The 19,414-nt window shown below is 51.1% G+C and overlaps 3 protein-coding genes across 3 annotated transcripts; 1 reads left to right on the forward strand and 2 right to left on the reverse strand.

Annotated features, from left to right (window-relative positions):
* Nucleotides 1-782: 782 nt before the first annotated feature.
* On the reverse strand, nt 783-8,564 carry TGME49_232590 (glutamate-cysteine ligase, catalytic subunit domain-containing protein; the record flags this gene model as incomplete). The annotated part of the gene is made up of 9 exons (XM_002368087.2): nt 783-2,934; nt 3,469-4,059; nt 4,497-4,667; nt 5,237-5,424; nt 5,850-5,977; nt 6,373-6,689; nt 7,237-7,613; nt 7,975-8,037; nt 8,405-8,564. 9 exons carry the CDS (start codon nt 8,562-8,564, stop codon nt 1,741-1,743), a joined length of 3,189 nt encoding a protein of 1,062 aa, XP_002368128.1. The 3' UTR covers nt 783-1,740.
* A 2,819-nt stretch (nt 8,565-11,383) lies between these two features.
* On the forward strand, nt 11,384-14,229 carry TGME49_232600 (phospholipase, patatin family protein; the record flags this gene model as incomplete). Its single annotated transcript, XM_002368088.2, has 2 exons — nt 11,384-12,407; nt 13,069-14,229. 2 exons carry the CDS (start codon nt 11,384-11,386, stop codon nt 14,040-14,042), a joined length of 1,998 nt encoding a protein of 665 aa, XP_002368129.2. The 3' UTR covers nt 14,043-14,229.
* An 817-nt stretch (nt 14,230-15,046) lies between these two features.
* Nucleotides 15,047-17,585, reverse strand: TGME49_232610 (histone acetyltransferase subunit nua4 protein; the record flags this gene model as incomplete). The annotated part of the gene is made up of 3 exons (XM_002368089.1): nt 15,047-15,905; nt 16,540-16,659; nt 17,312-17,585. The coding sequence occupies 3 exons, from the start codon at nt 17,583-17,585 to the stop codon at nt 15,574-15,576; spliced, it is 726 nt and encodes a 241-aa protein (XP_002368130.1). The 3' UTR covers nt 15,047-15,573.
* Between the last annotated feature and the right edge of the window lie 1,829 nt (nt 17,586-19,414).

Genomic DNA, 19,414 nt, shown 5'->3' on the forward strand with positions numbered 1-19,414 from the left:
GAATCCCTTGACCCGGATTATCTTCACGTATCTTCAAATCTCTATCTACGGAGCTATTTACTTACACATGTGTTGACACCAGCATTTTAGTATACTTACCACGGAAACGTCCAGCGCTAGCGACCATTTTGGGTGCATCTCATTTCATGTTACTCGTATAGGCGGCTTGATCAAGCTGTTTAATCTCAGTTGGGTGCTCAGTGGGGCAAATGTGGCTATCAGGTCGTTTCAGTTTCCCGATTCTTTCTCGATCAGGATATCGCTCTTTTCCACAGTGGATAAATCCTCCTACGGATACAGTACCCTTTTTGGATCACACTATAAAACCCCGTTGGCACGCAGGTAACGCAAAGAATCAAACAACATAGCTTATACGTCTCGCGTCCGCCCCCCAGCATTGCACAGACAGATCCATAAATCCGTGAGTGCCTGTGACTGTGTGACGGAGCAGAGCCGACGGCTCCTGCCCAAACATAGGCACAACTGATGAAACCTTTAATTTCGGCTTCTCGTCCAGTTCGTTACAAGACAGTTTACCGAACCAGTCAGTTATGAATCGTCTTCGTGTCTCCACGTACCCACGATCGTATGTATCGTGTTTACCTACAGCCCAAAGTCGCCTGCGAAAAGCATCCTCCCTGTTGCCTTTCTAGTTCCTCGCACTGTCACTGAGGAAGCTCAAGGGTGTTCGTTTTGTGGTGCAGTCGTGCAACAGCGAGACCCCAGCTGATTTAACCAGTCACGATTTTTCCAAGATTGGAGTAAAAATTACGAATGACGCATTAAGCGACAGAACCTTATGCCTATCGTTTTGTCCCTTGTTGACGAGTTGAACTTCGAAATCAGGAATTTACAATAACGAGTAGTCCCCACACACGGTGTCTAAGCTAAGAACGTGTACAGGCACATTTGGGGATATGTTTTGTGTACCATATTTGGACGCACAAGTGAACACATGATGCATTTTATATGTATATGTGTTTTTGGACACCCCAGCATTTCTTTGGTTCCCCTGTCTCCATCTTAAACCATGTTCACTGCGTCGGACCACAGCATCAGTAAGTCGGAAATGAAAGCGTCAAAATCACGTGCCATCATTTATAATCCCCACATGAATTCTTATTGTGTGTGTTGAGAGTGCTGGAAACAAAACACCTAGCATTTCTTTGACTCGTCCTACACGATATATATATATATATATATATATACATATACATACTTGTACATGCATATATTCGTAGGTAAACACTACGCCTATGCAGCCCACGCACAAAATGTGCTTTTTCCAGTCGCTTGAAGACTGCAAAGGGAAACGGCGTTTACCCTTTGCGCCACAGACGTCTGTAGAGCAAGACAACAGGTCCTCGAAAGGAAAGAGAAATCACAGAGGTACTGAGCTGCAAGAGGTGATGGGAAAATAGGTGAGGCGCACCTACGTCTCTGGTAACGCCTATCGCAAATTAACCAGAAGCCGGGTAAATGAAAGACGTTCAGACCATATGTGAGTCGCCAGGCTACCATCGATGGCATAAACTCTTTGCTCGCCTTGTGGCATGCATTTAACTGAGAAACTCTACATCCCACATCCACGTGGAGACCCTTTAGTACACTGCGCATGTATGCACACCTCTTGTCTGCCGTACTCTCAGCTGTCATGCGGCGTTGAACGAACTCAGCCAAGAGGACAACATAACACGGTGCTTACGGAGGTGCACATTTCCGCACCGTTACAGCCGCAGTTTATCCCTGAGAGCAGGCCCCTTCCTGTTCTCTCGCTCCATTATATCGTTTCTCTGCCTGTGCTTCGTCAGAAATATCCCCGATCTCGCCCAAACTCGGACAGGAAGTGGACCCATTCTCATCGGAAGCGCCAGTGTCCGTGTCCGGCCCTCCTACTGCAGTGGAAAGCATCCATGCCCATGTCGACTCCGCCTTATTGGTCGTGATAGGGCGATGAGACGAGCCACGGAATTCGCGCTGGACTGGATTCCAGACGTCTTTATGGATCCTGAACTCTCTCATCTCCATTTTACTGATGCTGTTCTCGTTTCTAAAGTCAAAAAACCTCTGAATCTGTTGGCTTTTCCACGCCTTCTGTAATGTAAGTGGCACACGGCCTCCAAGGTAAAAACTCAGTCCAGGGTCGGATTGGGGAGGATCCATTTTGGTTCGCCTAGAAAGGCACAGACCGTATTTTTCCGGTGAGAAGGACGCACCCGCACTGTGGTTGCACAAGAGGTTCTCTGGTGTTTTCTGATTCATCCCACTCACGGACGAGTGAGGTTCTGCCTCAGCAGGACCCTTCTCACAATGCTGTTCACGCACAGACGCGAGAAAGCCACCGAGTGGACAGGGGAAATCAGCTGTCACCAGGGGCTTCGAAAAGTCTCCGTACGCCTGGATGCTTTCGTCATCTGAAATCCGCATTCCTACGCGATGTGCAAACGGCCCAAAGAGCTCAGGAATGCGAACAGTCCCGTGCCCTATTTTCGCAGCTAAATCGCATACGCCAAAGCTTATCGTTCGGGATACCACAGAGTCATGCTTGTAGTCGGGGTGAGCAGCTAGGTAGGCTCGCAAGAAGGTCGCGTTTGTCGGAACAATGCCTTGCGTTCGATGACGAAGAAAATCGAAGAATTCCAAAAGCTGTGCAGCAGCGTAGGGCGAGCCGCTAGGCAGCCTTCGCTCCATGTAGGCCAAACATGCCGGAACAAGAGCAACGGCAGGCGTTTGGCGTCCGGGCACCACGGGAACGCCAAAAAGAATTTCATGAAGGTAGAACTCTTCAAAAGAGCGATCGGACGAACTCGATCGGATGTCTTTACGGAACCAAAACTTCTGTGTCAGGATCGAGTTCAGCTGACTTGAACGCCGCATGTTCTCGTCGTTCAAGGACATTGGAATATACAAGTCGAAACGTTCCTCCAAAAGAACCTGAGGCGAAACAGAAAAGCATGCACGAGCAGCCTACACCAAGGCGTGTTCCAGAGCACCGCAAGTAACCAGATGAACACTCACGCGCACACGGTTCTGTACATGCACAGACGCTCCGGGGTTTAGACCGAACGCACACAGACCATTTCTATCCTGGAGTTGGATATTACACACACAAGTAGATTCCTTTCAGACACGATGGCTACGACGGCACTTCTTCTGAGAACGGTTCCGTCCACCATGCGTCTAGGGGTTTCGAAACGTTTCGATGCTGCAGACCCAAACTGAGACGTCACAACCTGCTTCCCGCTGAATCTCACCAATAATAATACACTACTCTGCACATATTATACATACATCTAGTCATATCACTTCATAAATATATACACTTTTATATGTTGGAACGTGTATTCCTACATGCATGTCCACACTGATATCGTGGCGCAAACAGACGTATGCACGCACGCAGTCACTCTGGCACTCCCGCAGCACATACACACGAGAATATCAGTCCTAATCTCGGAAACTGGGTACCTGCACAAAGACTGTAATGAGCGCAATGCATGCAGCATTTTCAAAGTCCGATAGCTGGATCTCGGGTGTTCGGAACTCGACCCTCCAACACTCAACGGTGGGTCCAGTTGTGCCGCTTCTGCAAAGTCTCTGTGCAGTTGCGCCAGGACTTTCTTTGTCCTCATTCCTCAGTTGCCGCCTTTCGTTCGTCTCTGTGAACTCATTCTGCGTTCCACCTTCGTGTGCTGTCAGGGGTTTTGATGTCTGTCCCACAGCTTGTCCGACGAATTGGTTGAACGACGGTGGAGGTTTGAAACGCACAGAATTCCAGTTTGTCGACTGAAGGTTCTCGAAGTCTGCGGTAGTCTGGTACTTTCCGTCATACACGTCCACCGCCCAGTCAACCCGTGCTTCTGCCTCCAGGCGCCGAATTGCTTCTTCCTCTTCTTCGCCCTGGCAGTCGACAAGCTTGTCTCGAAAGATTACCATGGGGTCCCGCACAAACAAAAACGCGACATGGCGAGCGAGAACAGGATCCACTCCACTAGCGACTAAAGCCGCATACGCCCGTCGGTTCACGGGGGCAGGAATGTCGTTGTAGAAGTCGATATGCTGTTGAAACAGGCGAAGCAAAAATGCAGGTAGTAGGACCACGCGAAAAATCAGCAGCGCCCTTCGGAAGAGCCAGTTCCGCGGTTGCCTGTCCGCTGCGACGAAGTTGATTCTCTCAAAAGGAAAATTTCCACGCAGACTCCTCTACTCGTATCTACGGCTTGCTATGAGGGAGTGCAGTTCGTAAATAAGGCCATCACCCCCCCAAAGGCACGCGAGACTGTCATGCGAACGACTTTAAAGCATCGTAGACTCTGAACGGTATAGTCCGCAGCGCACCACGTCATTCATTTCTCTGCACAGCCAAGGAGCCACCACTTCGATCGGGAGTTTGGCCACTGACGTATGCCAGATCCACTTCCCGTCGTTCAAAAACTCAAACAGTTCACTAGGTATGCCGTTCACTACGTATGCCACTCTGACGAAGCGACACTTACATCATGTAAAGAACCGTGGTCGCCGATGTACAGCGAAAATGCTCCGTAACGAGACTTTGGCAGAGCCCTGGACTCCTTCGAAGTGCGACAATCCACCGCGCCGGCAATTGTCGCCCAGCGTGTGTCCGTCGCCGCGACGAGCCCTCGAAGAAATGGAGTCGCCGCTGTCAGCTGCTCGACCACAGAAAAACAGCTCCACATAAAGCATATAACTTCAAGAAGGCCGTACACATAGCCAGAGCACGAGAGACGATGTTCAGAGTCAAAAACGAGCATGGGACGTTCATAGCATTTATCACAGAACTTCGAGAGCCACAAGAACTCCCCTCGGACCGCAAGGCACGAGACACGGACAAAGTGCTTGTGCAACTGCTTGGAGAGACAGATCTACTGATTTCCCCGAACTGAGTGAATCCGGAATCTACAGTGAAGTAAAGTTTTTGGAAGTTTTCGGCATACAAAAATACAGGCGATGGTGGTGCTGCCGCAGGTTTTCAAGCAAGGAGGGCACATACTGCGCCTGTTTATCCACCACACGCGGGCAGCCGGGGGTTTTCTGCAAAGTCACCTCCTTGATTCGGGTGTGCTTACAAACGAGCATCCCTTTCCCTCTGACTACTGCATTCTGTGCCCTGCAGCGACCCCGAACCCCAACGCTCTAGTGCACCTTTAGAAAGAGCAAAACGGCCTCATCTTGAAGCGATAGGCATCCTGAGGCAACCGACACTCGCGAGGCTTACCGAAAGCCACAAAGGAGCAAGGACACCCAACTGATCGTAGAGATACCGTGCATCGGAAAGCGACGGGCAGCCAAAAGTAGCTTGTGCGCAATGCATGCCCATGCCGAAGACCATGTGGTCCATGTAAATCGACCGCCCATCATGCAGAGTCTTTCCCTCCATCATGAGTTGCCGCCGATACTCCTGCTCTGCAAGCAATGGGGGAAGTGGCAGCGCAGGAGGCGAAGACATCTCCAAACAAGGACACTAGCCCACAAAGAAAAACCCATTCTCATAGGAACACGAGCCCTCGAAATCCTAGACGTACATTTACTGTCACATGTATATTCAGAACGAATCAAATCAGATACGCCGGATCGATCTGAATGAACTGAATCGGGTAAGTACCCACAGAGGCATGGGTACTGGCGTGGCGAGCTTGCGCATCACATATTCATACACAGTGAAGTGAAAATACACAACTTTACAAGCACTGCATACCAATTCACATATGTATATACCTTCATGCATAGATATGTGTGTAGGAATACCGGAAGTGTATTTCTAATGCATGCATTGATTCACAAGCCCATTATTTAGATTCACATGGGAGGAGCTCAGCAAGCAGCTCTACCGTGCAGCGTTTTCGCCTTCGCTGAATCGCCGGCAGGCGTGCGGCTTCCGTCTATCCGATCAGCACGGGGAAACGTGCAGACATCCTGAAACAGCGGAACGGTGATGTCGACTTTTTTGCCTCGCCGCCTAAGCAAAGACGAAGCAGAAAAATCCGAAGCAGGAGGTTTTTTCTATTGCCTCGAGGCGAACTGCCACAGAAGAAACAAAACCCGCTGCCTAACGCATGCTACCAGAATCTCCACAAAAACACACCTTCACACAGTGGTAAGAGTTCTCGGCAGCAAATAGAACAGACGGTGTTCTTCACTGAAGACGAAGGTTCACTGCAAACAGCGATAAGTAAAACACTATTAACAATCAAATATCTGTGTCTCAATTCTTTTGTACACAAGTGTACTGGTACTTGCACATGTGCACGAAGTTACGTTGTGCAAATGGATATGAGACAAAGTGGTCTTATATGCGTTTCGGCATTCGCACCAAGGCAGTGTGAAATATCTGGCTGTGACTTCAAAACGCACTCTCGGATGTTCGCGGTAAGAGTGCGGAACCGCGGGTGCTTTTGGATGACCTCGTCGCCGACAAAAATGCTCCTGCTGCAGCCGCGAAACGGATCAGGCACGGCGGCGGGAAACGCAAAATCTCCAGGCTTCAATATACCGGAGTTCGTGGCGCGTTGACCCTCATGAGTACCACCTCCAGTTTCGTTCGTATCGCCGCGGGAGCCTCCGTTCTGATTCTTCTCAGAGTCAGTGCTGGCGTCAAGGTCCGAGACAAGTGCACCTAGAGTGGGAAAGTTCGTCAGCGAGACTACGTAGCAGTCTGCGGGAAGGACAGCCTGTGACGCAACAAAACACCGCCGGACCGCACGGGAGAAACGAAACTTCATGATCGCAAAATGCCAGTTTGTCCGCCACGCGTGGCCACCTTTCCCAACATACGGGGTTGCTAGCTGCGCGAGTAATTAGGGAGGCTGCGAGAAGCGGGACTTTGTCTCAAAAGCAAAAACGGAGTCTATCTGTAAAGAGTAACGAGCCACGTGCGTCCACGGATGGCGTAGCTGAACAGTACGGCCAAGCTCAGGATCCACGGAGATACCATCAGCCAGATACAGCAAAGCCCGACTTCAGGTGAATCATCCAGGAATGTTTCTCATGAACAACGCCTGAGTGCCCTGCGGCAGGAGACGCGTGTGAGGTCCGTATCAAAGCAGACGCAGTAGCACACGTCTAGATCGATTTGGCTGTCCTCATCCACCACGTTCAGCCGGATGCGGTGTAACAGATGGCTTGCATCGGCGGTTTTGCCGCACCTCGCCGCCATGAGGTTCCCCAGGAAATCTATGTGTAAGAAGAGGCACGCGCCTGCGTACCTTTGGAGCGTACCTGGATCTTTTTGCGTCGTATCTGCATGGAGGGAAGGAGGTAGATGAGCGACTCTAAGTCCAGAGGAAAAGGTTTTTCTGGGATGGCCTCGACCATGTGCCGCCCATATTCAGGGTGCCATCCACTGAGCTGCCACACGGGAGCGTTAGCGGAGATGCTGCACGTCGTGTCGCCGCTCTGGTTGGATAACGCAGAAAATGCAAGGACTGCGTCCAATGGGGAGAAGGAAGTGCTGGGACCTCCGCTTTCCGCCGAACCCAACCTGTGGGAAATCGGTTGAGTCAGCGAATTCAACACGCAACGCCACGTCGGCGACGGTTTCCACGTGAGAGCCTTAGACAGCAAAGCTTCTCTTGACCGTAGTTCGTGTAACGCGCCTACCGAAAAGAACCAGAGGAAAACGGAGCAGCCAAACATTCTTAGTTACATACCTGCATATATATATATATATATATATACGAATACATACACACGTAACAGACGGAGATACACATACCTATATAAAGGTTTACAACAGAAGAATGACTACAGATAAACACTAGATATAAACTCATATACTTTGAAGAGACCGAAGAAACGAACTGAGCCTTGAGGTGACCCATCGCTCCAAATCTTGGCTTCTATAACGCAACGTTATCCATTGACTCCTGCAGATCGCGTTGATGCCTGATGTGCAGAGGCCCACAGGCACCGAAACATGGGGGGTTTCAACTAGAAAAAGCCTGAAGCGAAACGCACATTCGGCGGCCAAGAAAATCCGAGGAATTTGAGAGCCGTAGTCCAGCTTGACGAGGCAGAACTCTGTGAACAAGAGCCACAGACGGAAGACAGCGACGAACGTTCTTGGCCTATCCGGGGAAGTTCGACTGCTTAGACCCCGTCGCCCTCGAAAAGTTCTCGTCTGTCAAGGCGCCGCCAACTCGTTTCAAGGTCCATGCCATCGGCACCGCTGCCGCATGCAGGGAAGCCAAATGAAGTCTTTAAAAGGCTACAAAGCAGATCGAAAGTGAGTGGTCGCTAAAGAGCGAGAGTCGTTATACGAAGGCGTCCGGCCTGCCACATGCATCTGGAAAAGATGCTAACTGGTTCGCAGCAGAAACGCAGATTATGCCGGAACGTTGTGCTGCCGGGAAAGCGACCAGCTTTCGAGCAGAGGCCAGATCCTTACCTAGTTCGTCGCCCCACGAGAGACTGGACCGATCACAGTGGCTGTCCTTGAAGTGCCGAAAGAGTTTTACGAATTCACGGACACCGCGCCGTTTCACTGTGGCTCTGTATCTGTCCGAGTCTCTCCATGCTAGTGGCGCGCCTTCCTCCAGGAACCCCATTGTCGCCACACGCAAGGGACGACTCAAAAGGCGAGGCAAATGTCGTGCTGCAGCACGAGGACTAACCACCGCGACAGACGGATGAGAGGAGAACCTGCGCGAGACGGAAAAGTACGGAAAACGAGGGAAGAAGGGGCGGCGAGACGAGGACCACAGACCACGCGTAGACAGAAACGGTTGCAAGTATCCAGATCTCTCCTGTCTGGCAAGTCCTCGACTTAAACACTCAGTAGCCCAGATTCCATGAAAACACGGAAAGCGGCAAAATACTGAAAGCGACACCTTTCGGGTATCTCAAGTAGTTGGGAGGGAAGCCGTACGTGACGTTCCTCGATGGGAAACCCTGAGCCCACGCAGGATTCCTGTATATGCCGATGCGGTGACAAAGACAGATCTGCCAAACTTCGTCTGTTGCCTCTTTCTTTAATGACAAAAAAGCGTGCCAAGGAGAGATGAGCCAGTACCCAAGGTGTCAGCCAACACTCCACAAAGAGAACCCGATTTCCATGCCAGTACCTGCCTGCCGGGCCCTGCACTACACACGCGGGCAGTTGCACTCGAAATGCGGCGATGTTTTTACTCACACGGGTGGCCTGATACTGAAAATCTTATTGTCTGCGAGGACGCCTGTACAGAAATAAATATGTCTGCGCCTGCGCACAGCTGAGATACTGTTAGAGAGAAAGCGAGACACGAGAAAAGGAACTTTGGCAAACCAAGTCCTCGTGGCGAAGAAAGAGGTGCGCTGACGCCACGAACGCTGTCTCCTGAGTATACGACAGACAAAATAGTCTGCTACGACACCAGAACGAAACTGTTGCTGAACTACGGTGGCACTCATACGGATTTCAGACGGGCAGAATGGCAGAAATAGTGCCCAAAAGAAGCAGAAAGACAAGAACGAAAAGAGGGAACGTTTTCTTCAAATCCGAACCCGTCTGCCTTGGGCTCCTGCGGTGTCCGCTGATAGCTGAACAGCCATAAAGAACAGACAAAAATACCATCCGAGAAACAAGAGTCGCGACACTTTCTTGTCCTTCCTGGAAAGGCCAGACCCTTAAAGAAAGACAAAGGCGCTCTCGCGCGATAGACCAATTCATTTACTTTTCTCACTCATTACCCAAGAGCAAGTCAAAACAAACACGCCAGAGAATTGACACACCCTAGTGCTCCGGTGGTTCCTAAACGGTCATCGCTTGTTCAGAAGACGGTCAAAAGTAGGGCCTGGAGTCAAACCGGAAACGTCTGTGGAGTCCCGAGACCTCCTGTGGTTTCCTGCTGCTTTCGCAGAGCAGAACGACAGAACGACGAATAGCAACAACGTCAAAAACGCGGCAAGAACTGCGTGGAAGATACGCTTCATTTGCAAGACGCTAAAATAAACAAACACGCGCACACCCGTGCGCGCACCAGCTACTTGGTTTATGAAACCCGTGGCAGGAGAGAACCCCCAACTTCACTTGTCTTTCTCAGTTGGACTTTTGGCGGGGAAGGCTTCGGGGAAAGGAGCCCGCGCCAGTATACACGCTTGCCAAAGTTCGTTGTCTTAACCCGCAACCCTAGACACTTCACGCAACTTTCGGCGGCGAAATTCACCTTAAATGAGACCCTAACAGACGGCATTTTCCCCTCAGTGGAAAAACATGCTTTGCTACTTGTTCTGGTGGGAAAGATCGAGTTCTGGCTCGCGATCATTTGTCTCGAAACCGGTGAAAAGTGACGTTCGAGCGACCGCCTGGCACACGCGCTGCGTTTGGCGGAAACTCACTCGAGTCATTTCGCACGGTTTTTCAAGGCCGTCTTCCCGGGAGTCTCTGCTCCTGTTTTTGGTTGAAAACACAGCGCAATTATCTTATAGTCCATCTAACAGGCGAGACCGTGGCACTTCGCTTCTTTTCCCACGGACTTCACGTTTGAGAGAACCATCGACACATGCAGGGAAGTCCGCCACTGTTGGAAGGTCTCAAGGTCAGCGGCCGCTCTGCGAGCCACCGTTCGGGGATGGGGAAGTGGAACTGGAGGGTTGAGGAAGACCGAAAGCAGGAAGGCGAGGAAACCGCCATCCAAGGTTGAGAAGGCGAGGAAGTCACCCGCCGGCCAAGGATAATACGATTACCTCTAGAAAAAGACAAGTTCAAGAGTTCTTTCCCGTTGTATTCTGATGGAACCTAGCCTTTTTCCACTATGTGTGCTGGAAACTCTTTAAAGACATGGTCTCTACAGTTTTTCAAACTGTGACGTGCACGCCGGTAGACCCATTCGTAACTTCTTGACCGACCCCCCTTGCATAAAATAAATTGTTCTACCTCTGAGGAAATCATTTTTAATGCATGAACAGGTTGTTCAATGCGTCGGTGTTACTGGCAGCGGGGAAGTGGTTTGTTTGCCAGGCTTCCGAGGGACAGTTTGCGGGGTTTGTAGTGCGCAAGACATGAAACCTTCCAGGGCCATCGCCTTTTCCTGTGTATAACTCAAAGCATCTTGCATTCATTTTCCTCGAAGCACTGCATATCTACTTATTTTGTCACCTTTTCTGATTAGGAGTGCTTCCCCGTGTCACTTGCGTCCCTGCGCAAGACGCTTGTCCTTTTTTCCGTCCAAGCCGTTCTACAGGTTTCCGTGTTTCTGTTTTCTTTGTCTGTCTTACGAACCGATCTGTCGTGTTTCCGCAAAGAGACACCGTATCGTGCGAGCTGTCTTACGCGGAGAACTATCGGTAGGGTCTGCCTACCCGCGGCAACAGACGCTCAGGTGTTTTTTTCGTGCCGAGTCAGGCCTCTGTCCGTTACTGTCTCTAAGCGTCTCCCTTAAAAACGGACATGATGAAGGGTAACAGCGTGTCATTGCGATCTTTATCTCTCTGTCTTCTCTTTTCCCTGTTGCTGTTCTCCTTCTGTATGGACACACGCTCCAGTGCAACCGACGGGGCAGACAAAGCGGAGTCTGCTGTCTCGGCTGCTCCAGAAAGCGCGGAAGAACCGAGTGGAGAGGACGCCAGCGAGTCGAGCTTGGGGGAGGACGAGGAAGACAGCGAAGAGGAGGATGAGAATGAGGACGAGGACTTTTCTTCCCTTTTTGGGTCCCTCGGCGGTGGCGGTTTTGGCAGGGGTCTGGACAACTTGCAGGGGATGTCGGGGCTGTTCGACAATTTGGGAACTGACTCCGATGGAGAGCACAAACTTGGAAACCTAGCCAGTTTACTTCCGAACCTCGGGATGATCGGCAAGGGGGGCGGCGACGGCAAAGAGGAACTCGCAGAGCTCCTGAGCAAGGCCAGCGCGCAACAGAACTCAGGAACCAACCAGGTGTCTCCCGACTTCGTGAACCAGATCTTCTCGATGCTTTCGAAAAACAACACCGCTCTCAACGACATCATGAGCGAGTTCATGCAGGATCCGTACATGGACATCAAAGAGACCGAGCGGCCGAAAATTGATCCAGAGGTTTTCGCGAACCCTCCAGCACAAACAGACAACGCAGCTGGCAACGCCAAAGACGGTGAGACACCTGAGAGTTCCCCTGCAGAGGCTTACGCATCTGACGCGGCGACAGCAGATGGCCCTGAAGAGATCATTCTGTCGAAAATCAAAAAATTCGTCAAGAAACCCGGAGACCGCGACGCTGACAACGCTGCTGCCGACCCGTTCGCCGAAACAAATGACGCTGGCGTCTGCCACATTCTCGTTCTCTCTGGAGGAGGTGCACGATCCGCATTTCAGGCGGGAGGGATTGTCGGACTTGCCGAGCAATACAAGGCGCAAGGCCGTGAACTGAAGTGGGACGTTGTTACTGGCGTTGGCTTCGGCGGTGTACAGGCAGCTTTCGGCCTTCCCTTCAAACCAGGTGAGAGAGACAATGAAGAGGAAGAGGGGATTTTGTGAACCAAACAGCGATGTGGACTGTGGCTCTTACCAGAAAGTGGCTTTTTTTAAGATGTGGAAGTTCGCGTGGTTATCTCACGGTCGTGCCTCTACGTGCAGCCCTCAAGGTGGTGCGTCTCTACAGGCAACGCAAGGGTCACGGGCGTACTCGCATGCAGTTATTCATAAAATAGAGGTGGCACCACACCTTTCCTGCGGGAGAACAGGCAGCAATCTTGGCAAAGACTGCAGAGCACTGAGGAGCCGCCCCAGTCGACAACGAGGCGTGTGTAAATCCTACCTGAGAAGCTTTTGTCCTACATGCATTCGCATGCGCGCTCACCTATTATCTCTCTCTCTCTCTATATATATATATATATTATACATGTATGTATATGTACAAATACATAGGTTGTGAGCATATGTGAGGGCAGGGAGGAAGAGTGTTGGTGTCCCCAAAACTGTCCGTGCGTAATATTGTCCATTCTATAGCATCGCATTGTATGCATCACCATGCGTGCATATGTAAAACGTATCCTATAGACCCACAATGTATTCTTCAACATGCGGTCAAGTGCAACATTTCTGCGTCTTGCGAGCGCGTGGTGAGAGAAGAGCGGCTGCCTGGTAACTTCGTTTTTCAGGGCACAACGGCGAGCTAGACTACGGCGAGAGCCTGTGGAGGTTTTGGCAGGGTTTGAAGAAGGAGGACATTTTGAAGTGTGAGAACGGAATGAAAGATTTGATGGACATTCGCGCAACGATGCAGTGGATCCAGAAGTCCCAAAAGTACGCGTCGAATGTGGCGAAGTTGCTGAAGGTTCCCCTGCCGCATCCCTGCGACACTGCGCCGTTGGCGGCCACACTGAAGAATTACCTTTCCAAGTTGGCGGAGAAAAGCGAACCTGCACCCGACGACAGGGAGCCCCGAGTGGCGGTCTTGACTGCAGCAAAGCTCGGAGGGGGCCGTCACACGTGGACGTTGCTTCCGTCGCAGCTGGAAACAAAGCAGTGCAAGAGCGAAGACGGGTCGCCGTGTTCGGAGGGCTCGCCATCTCAGAGCGCCGCGGATGTCGATACACGCGCCCCGGTCTTGGTCGCCATGGCAGCCACGGCCGCGATCCCAGGCACTTTTCCGCCGGTCGCGCTCCCGAATGCCAAGGGAAAGCTCGAAGGCATGATTGACGGCGCGGTGAACTCCTTTCTGAACGTCCTGCCGGGAGTGAGTGCGTGTCAGGAGCGCGTGAAACGCAGCAAAAAGAATCCCTTCTCCGACGAAGAGGTTGCGCAAGGCAAAGGCATCGTCCTCGACTTTGTTCTGTCCGTTGAAGCCGACAAACCCAACACGGAAGGGACCATGGCCGACGAAGAAGAAGAAGAGGACAATGACTTGTTCGACAACACTGGCGTCCCCCTCGAGAACCTGGCTCTGCTCAAGGAGAAATTCCCTGCCCTCACAATTCGCCATGTCATCGCTCCCGACGATACATACGAGCTTGCCCACGATCTCATGGACCTTCGCAGCACTCAGGCGCTCCTCGAACTCGGGCGGATCGCTGGCTGGGGCGCTCAGGTGTATGCGCCTATGGACGAAGAGGCAAAGTCTGAAGAGTCTTGAGACTTTGGCCTAAGCAGTCGCCACTCCAAGAGAGGCGGAGCTACACGATACACCTCACTTCCCTCGTTCCTGTCTGTTCTTCGTTGTCCCGATTTGTATTGTGGTCGCTGCGAGCCGCTCTCTGCGGACCCTTTTGTTGTTTCCTTATAAAAAACTGATCTCGAGAAATCTTGCCGTCCCGAACCTCGACGTATATATATATATATATATATATATATATATATATATATATATATATATATATATATGCGTGTATACAGCCGACGGCATTTGTGCACACGCATGGGTATGTGCTGGTAAATTCTTCGCATATGCATTCACGTACCATTCGAGGGACGTATGAACGATACCAAATATATATTCGCATCAGTCTATATATTTGCGTATCGATGTGTATCTTTGGCTATCTTTATCTGTAATTTAGTGGAAAGTATGAATACGAAATGGGGGTCTGTTTGCGAACGAACGAAACCTCTGCAATTGCGGAAGATCCGACTGCGGAGTTTTGAGGTTCCATGCACGAGTTTTTTCTCCTGTACGCTGTCAGCGGTTCAATCGAGAGTTTTCTCCAGTGACTTCTGTCCAAAGCGAAGCAAACCATGGGACCGATTCTTTCGCTCAAGTGCTGTATTTGTCACTGATCTCTCTCCACATTCGCCGCGCTTTCCTCGACTATCTGACGAAAGGCCCTTCCCCACTATGGAAGTAATATAGATATGTACACATTCAGAAGTGGATTTACTCATGTAGACATGAATCTGAGTCGGGGATGTAGCGCTGTGGACCTCAAATCGCCATGTTCGAGCGATACACAAGATTTTCAGTAGCGTTTCCTGGTGCAGGGTCTCGCTTCAGACTGGGGCGACGTGTTCGAAACATACTCGTGCGTCGACAAACTGTAGCGAAAGACGTAAAATGGGCAAGTATATAGACTGACCTAGAAAGATATGTGGAGGTTCTCGTATAAATACAACAACGAACTCAAAGCTCCGAGTGGAGATTCTGGAAAGGATGAAAATTGGAACGCTCACTAGTTTTTCAACCATAACTAAGAGCTGGAGAAGAGTTTCAGGAGAGCAGGTGACAGAGGGACTGCAGGGAGGATGTCTCAACAAACCAGGGGATCACGTAACGAACCTCGAGCAAGGACGCTCGTCCGGGAACGCGAGAGATAAGCATTTGCCCCCACGGAAAAAAAGGAAGAGAGCCGCGAATACACGAAGTCAAAGCCAAGTTGGGACGCAGATTCGCAGTCCCCAGCGAAAAAAACGGACACGGCATACAGCAGCAGAACGATTGTAATAAATATAAGAACGGGAAACCCGTTTTATCCTAGCATCTTCTCTGGTTGACAGAGACCGCACTTCACCTCGGTCTCCGTCATAGAATCCACGAACTCGTGGAGTCTTGTCTTTCGTCCTTGATACCCTTTTCGACTTTAGCAAACTAGAAGCGTAAGAGGTGAGAAGTTGAAGACGGAAGGGATTGTTAGCGTGACTGAGAGAAAAGGAAACGCATGCAAGGCATCTGTCTAGACAACTGCGCCTCCACCTCGACCTTGAGGCTCGTCGAAAGAACCACTCCCCCCCGTCCCTTGATTTCCTTCCAAGTCGTCTCTGCTTCCACCTCCAGAGAAGGCCTTTCCGTGCAGCTCTGGTCCGGAACTCGATTTGCTTCCTCTGTCCCCGGACTTGACGATGCAGGAATGTTTGTTCTGGCTGCGCTTTGCCGAGCGAGCTGAAGAAGATGTACAACTCGAGTGCCGTCCAGATACTCCACTGTTTTGGGAAGGCGCGCTCGACGCCTGCCACGAGGATTTCCCATTGCCTGTGGCCGGCGCCGCTGCCGACGGGTCTTCGTCCGCTACAGAAAAGGGGGAGACAAAAGCCAGAGAGAGCAAACTGAAGAAAGCAGAGTCGAGACACGGACCTATTGCCACGCCGCTCCTCTGAACCTCAGAACAGGCGGCCGACGTACGGTGAGGTGTCCAGGAAGTCCAGGATTGGAACTCGCAGCACTTGGTAGGTCGAAGCATTCAAGGAGATACAGGATCCGCAGCAACAAGAAGCAGGCCCACGACGACCCGTTTGAGAGTCAACTAGCCTGGATGGATTTGTAAACGAGATGCAGCTTAATCGTCTGTGTTGTGACGTTGTTCAAATAGGTGTCGCATTGAGCAGCTGCTCAACATTCCGTTTGTTTTGATTGCGACAGTCGCCAGTTCAACAGGGAAACAAACATCCAAAATGAACATACATATCGAAAAAGAGATGCCACTGTGAGCGTTCCGAATGCATTTCCCACTCGACGGAAAACGCGGATGTCGCTTCGACGCAGGCTCCCCCTAACAAACCGCGCAAGCGCAGACACAATCAACGCCTCTGAGCCTCTTCCACACGCAGCCGTTGAGGCGGCAGCTGGCTAGCCGACATGCAAACGAGAAAACAATCATGGTCCCCCGGAGAGTCTCTCAGACCCAAAAGCATGCCAGACTTACTCCACGGCCCGAACTCTCGCCAAACGCGGCTGGTGCAACTTGTCAGAGAAAAGAGGCGGTCCTGCGCTCCTGAGGGGGTGGACAGTTTGCCGGGAGGTCGCCGAGCTTTGGCACTGGAAGCTGAAGCACGAAGAAGCACATCGTTTCAGAAAACGGTGCTGAGGAAACCGGGACAGGCTTCCGTCATCTGCGTGACAGCAACGTGTGTTCTAGCAGATTCAAAGGCAACACGTGGCACATGGCAACCGTCATGTACCCATGGAACGCCCCCGGGAATAGCCTCTCCTGACGTGGGTAGGTATCCAATAAAAAACCTCAAGATTTCGCTACAAATGCCTGTGGTTCCATGTGAAACGAGTGTAGAAATCCTCAGAAATCTGTATCTGTGGCAGTTACACCCTAGGCGAGACAGTCGCAGCACGCGTCCCAGTGGTACTGCAGGGTCAGGGACAATCGGAGACTCAGTCCAGAGAGTTGTCGTATTAGAAGGAACAGAAGACATCTCAACCGGGGAAAGCCACTGAGGGAAAGGCTTTGCAGACGCCATGTCGCCGTCGCACGCACATATTTTAACAGGAAGCAGAAACACCCGCGCATCCTCGATTCCATCACCGACGATTTCGCTGACAAAGACAAGCGAAAGGATTGGTACAAGTCCAAAAAAGAGGACATATCCGCTTGCACGATGATCAACCAGAGGAAGTGCAAGAACATCTACGCAGAACTCCACAGATTTTGAGGTTCTCGGACCAACGTTTCTTTGCCCACTTACAAATGTAGCCTTCCCAGCCTTTGATCATGTTCCCGACGTCCGCGGTGGCTGCGAGGTAGTCGCCCTCCATTTCGTAGATTTTGGCTTCGATGTGTTGAATGTCGCTTTCCAGTTTCTCCTGGAGAGAAATCATCTCATTTAAAACGGGCATTCTGTGCTGAAACTGGCTCTTGAGTGCCTTCTCCCGCGAAGAGTGGCCAGCCTTCCTCCCGGATCCTCTATCCCGCTCCGCCCCGCCTGCAGACGGTCCACGGGTTGCCTCGAAGGCAGGCATTTTGGTAAGTAGCGAACCGAGAGCGGTTCAACTTCTTGTTCCGAAACTGAAGGGATGACCCACCGAAATGGTGGTCTTCTGAAGGGCTGGTCGCGGGTCTTTTCCGATGTCGAGAAAAAGAGTCTCTCTGGGTTTGGGTGAGACACGGATGATCAACAAGAACAGACCCCGCAGTCCAAGCATACAACCTCCAGAGGGTTTCAGGTTTCTGCGGAATCGATGAGAAAAACAGATTGTGAGTTAGTGAGACGAAGATCACGTTCTGGCACGAATTACGGCATATGATCTAGACACGCATTCCAGCGCGACATGATAGCCAAGAACACCTCTGCACCTCCTCTCCTCACACTTTCTGTGATACACATGCATGACCATGCTTACAAATATACGCGTGTAAGGATGAAGTATATGATATGATGTGGACAAACAGGGATATCCAGAAGAACGCAACTTGAAATATTACGTGCTGCAAAGGCTATACACGTACATATATGCGGTGGAAGCCCGAGCTGGAAGGCCCCGAAAGAGGAATGGACGGACCGAAACGCCTCTGCCCTCCTTCGGCGGCAGGCAGCCCCCTGTCATTCGCCTCCATTAGACACCAAGAAATAGAGAAATGGGAATGAGATGCTTTCTGACGGGCGAAGACAGAGACAAGATTCCGTTTGCTGCGAAACTGGAGAGCCAGAAACGCGGGTGCTTCTTTACCGCATGCTCGAGGGAGACAGAAGCAGGTCCGGATTCGAATTAAGTGAAAATTCGCCGCCGTTTCAGCTTTCGAGAGGGCACGTGTCTCTGCTTCACAAGTAGTCGCCTATTCAGGCACACAGCAAGAGCATGCACCGACAAGTTTGCCTTTTCTCGTGTCGCGAAAAAGTGCTGAGAAGCAAGAGAGACAATACTGCAGAGCTTGCCGTATTCCGAGTTGTGACTAGAAATGGTTGTCAACCTTGTCAACCAATGCATCAATTCTCTTCTCAAACAAGCAGAGAACATGAGAAGGAAACAGCAATGCTGCCTTGTATTTCTCATAAAGAACCCGGTTGCTTGTTTCCCCGGAGTCAGTTTCGCAGCTGGTCAGCCCAGCCTCCACACTTCCGCCGTGTGTTAAAGCTGGCCTGCAGGACATGCGAAAAAAGTAGGAACGACACTATTGTTGCTTTTCCTTATTCTTCTGTGACTGTATGCGGATAGCCATGATGAAGAAAGCCAAACTGATATTTCTAGACTAACTCTGTCAATCTGTGTAACTGTTTGTGTTTGTTGGAGCTGTGTGGCGCCTCCTCGGTCGGTTTGGTGTCCTGTGTCTCGAGCGTCCGCATGGTGAGGCAGGCGGGCCGGAGTTCTTTTTCTTCCCCAGGCGATGGTTTCTATTGTTTCCTGAGACTCTTCACGGTCCAGCATGCCGATACACGCCCTGTGTTGATTGTTCCCGCGAGGCAGTCTTCCGGTGTTACAGAATGTCACAAGCATCGGGCAGCGGCCCTGCAAACGCTCTTACCCCCTTCGAATCATTTTACCCTGTTCGTGAGACAGAAACGAAATCTGGTTGAAGCCACTTGTATCATTCTTTTGGAAGAAACTCTTGCACATCCGCAATTTAAGTAGGTGGAGGCAGTTCGCTGAGCCAACTCACCATTTCCGTTCTCCCAAGGTATCAACGTCGTAGTGTTAATCTCAAGTACCTCCGCCTTCGCCACAGCCTCCCATCCGTTCAGTCCCGCAACTCTTCATCCGCGGCAACGCTGTTCCGAGCCCGTTTTTCCTGCATGCCTTATTAGGAGGGTAGTTGGCTGAAGTGTTTTTACATCCATGACCTGTTCGGCAGC

The sequence above is a fragment of the Toxoplasma gondii genome, chromosome VIII, assembly GCF_000006565.2.
Source record: "Toxoplasma gondii ME49 chromosome VIII, whole genome shotgun sequence".
NCBI lineage: Eukaryota > Apicomplexa > Conoidasida > Eucoccidiorida > Sarcocystidae > Toxoplasma > Toxoplasma gondii.